At 45.0% G+C, this 7500-nt stretch overlaps 1 protein-coding gene across 1 annotated transcript in view; it reads right to left on the bottom strand.

Annotated features, from left to right (window-relative positions):
- The window catches only part of LOC143284088 (cytoplasmic dynein 2 heavy chain 1-like), a 157573-nt gene that overhangs the window by 116447 nt on the left and 33626 nt on the right, over nucleotides 1-7500 (bottom strand). Inside the window, 6 exon segments of the mRNA XM_076590729.1 lie at nucleotides 350-520; nucleotides 1523-1634; nucleotides 2025-2180; nucleotides 4220-4422; nucleotides 6276-6425; nucleotides 6974-7217. Of these exon segments, the coding sequence (XP_076446844.1) occupies nucleotides 350-520; nucleotides 1523-1634; nucleotides 2025-2180; nucleotides 4220-4422; nucleotides 6276-6425; nucleotides 6974-7217 (1036 nt within the window).

The following is a 7500-nucleotide window of genomic DNA, read 5'->3' as shown; positions in this document are numbered from 1 at the left end:
ACACCCATGAACCACTTAAACGAAACTCTATCAGCCCTGACAAACCTTGTTGTTGGTGGTGTTGTTTTTGCTTTAAGTGATTAAAAAACATTTCAACCAACCAACTGATCCACACATCAACCAGCCAATGCCCCCCCCCCCACCCCCATCCCCCCAAAAAAATCAATTTCCACAGACCTTGCAGTGTTCTTGATAATTTCCCAGAACACTGGCGAAAACGAGGTTTTCCGTGAGGGTAAATACATACATAATATAAACCAACCAACCGGCCAACCAGTCAGCAAGCCAGCCAACCAGCCAACAGCCCACCACCAATCGACCAAACGAAACTCCATCAGTGTAGACAGACCTTGAGGCCAGCGGCGTTCTTGATGATCTCTCCACTGGCGTCCAGGACGTTGGCGAAGGTGAGTTTCTCCAGAGTGGTTCCCTTGGGCATCTTGAGCATCCTGAACAGCTCGGCCCAGTGGTCCTGTGTCAGGGGCTCTCCGCGCACGAACTTCAGGGAAGGCAGCACCGTCTGGGGAAGACAGAGAACGGCAAGGTGACCAGCACTGTCATCCTGTTGGGTTGGGTTGGGTTGGGTTGGGTTGGGTTGGGTTGGGTTGGGTTGTGTTATTGTTGTATTTGCTGTTTAGCTGTTTTGCTGTTGTTGTGTTGTTTTGTGTCGTGTCGTGTTGTGATGTGTTCCTTTGTTTGCTACAATTGATTTATCTCCGAGTGATATTCGGACTTTCTTAGTGGATATGTGTGTGTGTGTGTGTGTGTGTGTGTGTGTGTGTGTGTGTGTGTGTGTGTGTGTGTGTGTGTGTGTGTGTGTGTGTGAGAGAGAGATACAGAGAGAGAGAGAGAGAGAGAGTGTGTGTGTGTGTGTGTGTGTGTGTGTGTGTGTGTGTGTGTGTGTGTGTGTGTGTGTGTGTGTGTGTTTGCGTGAGAGAGAGAGATGGGGGGGGGGGGCATGAAGGGTGAATTTGAATTTGAAGTATCCATCACATGAGATTAGTATTAGGAAACCCCGAGAGGAGCACAGAGAGAGAGAGACTGGGGATATGAGACAAAGAGAGAGACATACAGACAGAGACAGAGACGGATGCAGAGACAGAGACAGACAGAGAACAGAAAGGGAGAGGGAGGGTAGGGGGAGAGAGAGAGAGAGAACAGGTGAAGCGTCGTGTCTGAGAATTGTGAAGTCTTCATCATAGAAGAGACAGGATCGGGTGCTACAGAGTGAGTGGAGCATCATAAACTGTCGAGAGGAGGACAGAATTACCTGGGATGAAAGAGAGCACAACCGATTATAATGTATGGTGGGGACAGGAAGGGGGGGGTGTGTGATGTGAGTTGTTCTTTGCAGGAGAAGATTTATAGGGGGTGGGGGTGATGCCGGCTGAGATGAAAGTTTCTGAGGGAAGTGAGGAGAGACAGAAAGGACAGACGGACACAGGTGGGGGTTTTGTTGTTGTATTGTTTGCTTTTCGTGTGTGGGGTTTGGGTTTTTTCGTTGAGCATGTTGGAGACATACCTTGTACATGTCCAGGTCCTTGAGCAGTCTGATGGTCATGCTGGTGGTGTCCAGTTCCTTCAGCTTCTCGTACCAGGTGCCAAGGAACTCCTCAAAGGCGTAGATGTTCCCCCTGAACAGCGAAGGGCGCATTTCGCATCGTCATAAATGATTATAACTCGTGATCCTAACATAGCATGACGACGACGCTGCTGTTTCTTCTGTTTTTGTTGTTGTTTGTGCTGCTGCTGCTGCTGCTGCTGCTGCTGATGATGATGATGATGATGATGATAGTGCGATGACTACGAATAATATGTATTATTATTATTAGAAGAAGAAGAGAATATGTGTGGTCGGTTAAAACGAAGCAACTTCGTCAGTCTTAGATGAAATCATAATGTGCATTTGCATACTTTTTTTTTTTTTTTTTGCAGTTGCTGTTGCGTGTATATCAACAAGCGAATGGTACATATAAGCGAAACGGATATTTCCCAGAAACTGAAGATGCATGTGAAACTCTGACCTGAAGGTGATCCAGTCCTCCTTGCCCAGTGTCTGCAAGCCCGTGTGGAACTCCTCGAACAAGGACCACATGCTCTCGTAGTGATCGATGTCCATCTTCAGCTCCTCCACGAACACGAAGTCTGGTTCCGGCATCTCGAAGTGCTGACAGTCAGAGCTGAAAGCATGGGACAGTGAGTCACGTGCTGCCATGGAGAGGAGCGAGTTGCCCGGACAAATATTTTTTTCATATCTACCTAAATGGTAGCTTGTGTTTGGTATTCAATGGTAGCTTGTGTTTGGTATTCAATGGTAGCTTGTGTTTGGTATTCAAGTGCAAATGTCCTACAGCCGTTTACGGCCATTGGAGCAGTGAATTCAAATCCATTGTGTCAAGGGCTCAGCACAAAAAGGCAGGACTCAGTCCTCTCCTTCCTCCGGTTTAATTTTCCCTGACTGAAGTCAGGTACCCATTCACACGTGGGTAGAGTGACGAAAATCGGAGTCAAGTGCCTTTCCCAAGGACACAACACTATGCCGAAACGGGGACTCGAATCGTGATCCCCGGTGAAGACAGAATCATAAGTCTAACGCCTAACCAACTCTGCCAGGGCGTCTCTTGTTATATTGGTGGGGGGTGGGGGGGATGTGATGCTGCATTTCTGCCAATACATTTTCCACTTTGACTTGTTATTATTTACTTATTTATTGTTGCATGCTGTAATTTTAGGTTGACTGGTCATTTTGTTTGTAACACATATTAATGATCGGTATAAAGACTAGCCCTGGGCTTCCTTTTTGAGGAAGTGTCTGCGTTTGTTCCAATATATCTGTGTGCCCGCTGAATCGGTAGCATTGACTTGAAGTTGTGTACCTTGTGAATAAAGAGAGTTACCACTCTTTCTTGTTTGGTTATCCTTTGCTCTCCCATCTTCATTTTTATTTAATTTATTCAATGTTGTTGTTGTTGCTGTTTTAAATCAGCAAGATTTCTGTCTATTCTGTTTCGATAAACTTGTAATACCTTGTGATGATGAATTCAGCGTTGCTGTGCAATTTTCTTTACGCCATCTATTCACCTCACTGAAACGTCTCCCGTTAACTTATAATTCCCCATAGTCATTCATATTAATTCAACTCCCTTTGCTGTTATACACGATTTCTAAAATACAGGTCATCTCTTTATCTCTTCACGTTAAGTAATCTGCCGATGGGTTTCTTCAATCAAAACCAGTGTGTTTCCTTGCAGCATTTTAGCGCCATCTAATCAACCTCATTATGCTTCTACCATTAACCCGTCAGTCCCAAAGCAACACGTTTCATAACCATCAGTGGGAAATGGTTGTTTTCACCCGTTTGTTTTTAGAATAGATCGATGTCACTTACACAGCCGTCAAAACTGAACATGTTCGCGTACAAACATCAGTTTCCCTTTAGTTCGACCAATTCACCTTTGCAATCACCAGTAAACGTGCTTTCCAGATAAAGATACTGGTATGTGTGGGCTTAGTACGTGTTGTTTCGCTTCACCAGGACAGGATTCAAAGCAGAAAATAAGAGAAAAGAATGACAGAATTAAGAAACCAGCAAGCATACAGAGGAACAAATAACTAAGCACGTGAGTTTGGTCTGCACGAGTTTAGCAAACACCTGGCGTTTTAACGAAAGAATCGGTGAACGAATTGGTAAACCAGTGACAACAGAAAGAAGCGGATGAATATATAAATAAATACATACTCGACTTTTGTCTTTCGCATGAACGAGTTTGGCAAACGCCTGGAGTTTTCAACGAATGAATGTTTAGACGAATTAAGAAAACAGCGAGCACACAAAGAAACGAATAAACAAATACACGAATTTGTCTTTTGGCCTGATAGAGTTCGGCAAACGCCTGGCGTTTCAACAAATGAACGGGTCAACGAACTAAGAAAGATGTGACCACGCAAAGAAGCAAATGAAAGAAAGATAAATAAACATACATGAATAAATGAATAAATAAATAGATAGCTGTATAGATAAATAGGTAGATAAATGAATGAATGGATAAATAGATAAATAAATAAATCAATACGTGAGTTTTTCTTTCGCCTGCACGAGTTCGCAAATGCAAGGCGTTTTGAGCACACAAATATAAATAAATAATTGAATAACTGAATAAATAAATAGATAACCGAATAAAGAAAGAAAGAAAGAAGAAACAAAGAAACAAATAGATACATGAGTTTGTCCTTGGCCTGCACGAGCTCTGCGAACTCTTGTCGCTTCTCCTTGATGACGGCCACGGCCTTCATGCAGCTTTCCTTGTCCCCATCCAGGGCCTCGTCCCCGGGCTTCAGCTGGTGCCACCTGGCGGAGAACTTCTCCACGTCCTGCGTGAAGGCCGCCACCCGGGACTGCACGTTGCCCTTCAGCACCTCCACCTGGGGTAAACACACACACACAGAGACACACACACACAGACACACACACACACACACACACACACACACACACACACACACACACACACACACACAGACGTTTAGTGTTTACCGATCAACCCTACCATATACAAAGTTACAAATCAGCCAAACGATTCTGCCAACATTTACCTTTCATCTTCACTCACTTTCTTTTTTTTTTCTTTTCTTTCTTTCACTTGCTTTATCTGTTCTTTATAATAAACTGATTCGTCTCACTTCTATGAATTTGAATTTTGTATTTCGACTTATCTGTACTTTTTGACAATGAGCTGATCGATCTATTTTCTCGTATTTCACATTTCTACGTGTTCTTTAACTGGGGGTTTTCGCTTTGTTTTCTGTTATTCTTTTCAATATTTCTGATAACGAAACGATGTCTCTCAGTCCCGAAATCCCTTTCTGAACATTTCTTCTTTTTTTTTCTTTTCTTTTTTTTTTCATCCTCTTCCTTATCTTTATACCATTTGACGTTTCTGTACCCGGTCTTTGATGATCATCAGTCGCTAACTTGTCCAATGTGTTACGAACAAAAGCGATCAGGCGATTTAGCCCTCATCTCTTCTCTCTCTCTCTCTCTCTCTCTCTCTCTCTCTCTCTCGTCTCTCTCATCTCGTCTCTCTCTCTCTCTCTCTCTCTCTATGCTCTCTCTCACTCTCTCTCTCTCTCTCACTCTCTCGCTCGCCTCATCTCTTCTCTCTCCTCTCTCTCTCACCTCTCTCTCTCTCTCTCTCTCTCTCTCTCTCTCTCTCTCAATTTAGCGATGTTCAGTTTTTACGCCTTAAGATTGCGAAAATCAGTTGCTGACACTCCAGTAATATGTATGATTGATGTATTGAATGCATTGATGCAACGTCTTCCCGTTTTTCTCCTGTTTTGTCATTTTTCCCCTTCATTCATTTTGGCTAACTCAGTTTGTATACAGGTCGGTGGCCTCACGAATTAAACCAGTTCAGAGTTCGATAGTCCCTCCCCTCCCCCCCCCCGCCCCCCCTTTTTTTTAATAACCAGTTAAAAAATACAAAAATCATGCTTTTTCCGTGAAGTTTATATCTATACCTACATGCAGTGAATTTTTTTTAATTTCTACCTTTGTGCTTAGTTCTTATTTGTTCGCCTGCAAATTGGAAGTAATTACCTGTAACATCTGCATCAGCAAATTAATCACTTTTGTGTATGTGCAATGGTAAAGTTGTGCTTCTCTGTTTTCTTTATATCCGCTATATGTTTCTCACTTCGGTCATGTCTCTGTATGTGCATAAGTATATATACATGTATATATATATATATATATATATATATATATATATATATATATATATATATACATATATATATATATGTGTGTGTGTGTGTGTGTGTGTGTGTGTGTGTGTGTGTGTGTGTGTGTGTGTGTGTGTTAGGTGGTGTGCATGTGTATGGATATGAATGTATGAATGCGTTCGTTTTATTGCTTTTTACGATGTTAATGATGATGGTGGTGATCATTCTTCGTTGTAGTAGCAGTGGATGTAGCAGTGTTAACAAAATTATTATCTTTTTTGTTGTTATCGTTAATTTTGTCATTGTTATTGTTGTCACAAGGACAGATTGGAAGACTGGGCGATGCCTAAAATATTTATCCTTGAGTAATAAAGTTTTTGAATCTCTCTCTCTCTCTCTCTCTCTCTCTCTCTCTCTCTCTCTCTCTCTCTCTCTCTCTCTCTCTCTGTGTGTGTGTTGTTGTTGTTGTTTTTGCTTGTTTGTTTGTTTCGTATGTATACCTGTTTCACTTATCAATACTTTCAGTTTCTTTCCCCTATTTTTTTTTTTACCTGTTCTTTGACCATGAGCTGGTGACTCTCCATCATGAGTTCAAACTTGTCCCAGCTGCCCTGGAGCTGACTGAGCGAGTCCACGCCGGCCCCCGCCACTGAGCGCAGCAGCTTGTTCTTGGACTCGGCCCGCTCGAACAGCGGCTTGATCTGCACGTGATGAACGTAGATTATGAATGTGTCGTTGACTTCTTATTTTGAGCGCGGGGAGGGGAGGGGAGCGTAGAGAGGGACGCGGGGGGTGTTTTGTTTCGACCCACACTAACACGCGGATAAACACACACACACACACACACACACACACACACACACACACACACACACACACACACACACACACACACACACACACACACACACACACGCGCGCGCGCGCACGCACGTACGCACGCACACCACCCACCCACACTCACACGCATACCACCCACACACAAGACATGATCCCATCCTCGGCGTGCTTGGCGTTGGCTCACCGATCTCCTCTCATCCCTCCCCCCCGCCCCCCACACCACCTCCATCCCCGCACCTAACCCTCCCTACTCCCTACTCCCCACCCGCCAGCACCCCACCCACACCCACCCACCCACCCACACACACACACACACACACTCACAAATGAACACATACACCCCCTCCCCACACCAACCCCCCCGCCCCCCCTCACACACACACAAGACATGATCCCATCCTCCACACACCTCCTGCTTCTTCTCAGAGAACTCGGCGTGCTTGGCGTTGGCCTGGCCGATCTCCTCCACGGTCTGAGGTCTCTGGGACAGGGTCTCCATGGCGGTGGTGACGAAGCCGTCAATCTGGCTGACCTCCGTGGTGATGGCCTTCCGCAGGGAGTTCAGCAGGGCGTCGAACAGCCGCTGGATGTGGTCGTCGATGATCGCCTTCACGGGCATCAGGTTCACCGTGATGCAGTCCACTTTGGCCTGGCTGTGAGGGAAGAGGAGGGAAGGGGAGGGGGTTGAAGAAGGAAAGGCGCAACAACAAGACCATCAGCAGCAGCAGCAGCAACAACAACAACGGACATCAACGACCGTGAAGACGACATCGATGAGTGTCTTCATGGGCATCAGGTGCAGACTGGAAAAAGGTGAACTGGATTTGGTGGGCGTGGGGTGGACTATGTGAAGGAAGGGGGGGGGGGGGGTGATGGAGTGGAGAAGAAGAATGAGAAGTCAGAGGAGATGGAGGAAGAGAAGAAGAAGACTGATTG

Source organism: Babylonia areolata, chromosome 7, assembly GCF_041734735.1.
Source record: "Babylonia areolata isolate BAREFJ2019XMU chromosome 7, ASM4173473v1, whole genome shotgun sequence".
NCBI lineage: Eukaryota > Metazoa > Mollusca > Gastropoda > Neogastropoda > Buccinidae > Babylonia > Babylonia areolata.
The sequence above is the reverse complement of the archived record's forward strand: the minus strand, read 5'-3'. Positions and strand labels throughout refer to the sequence as shown.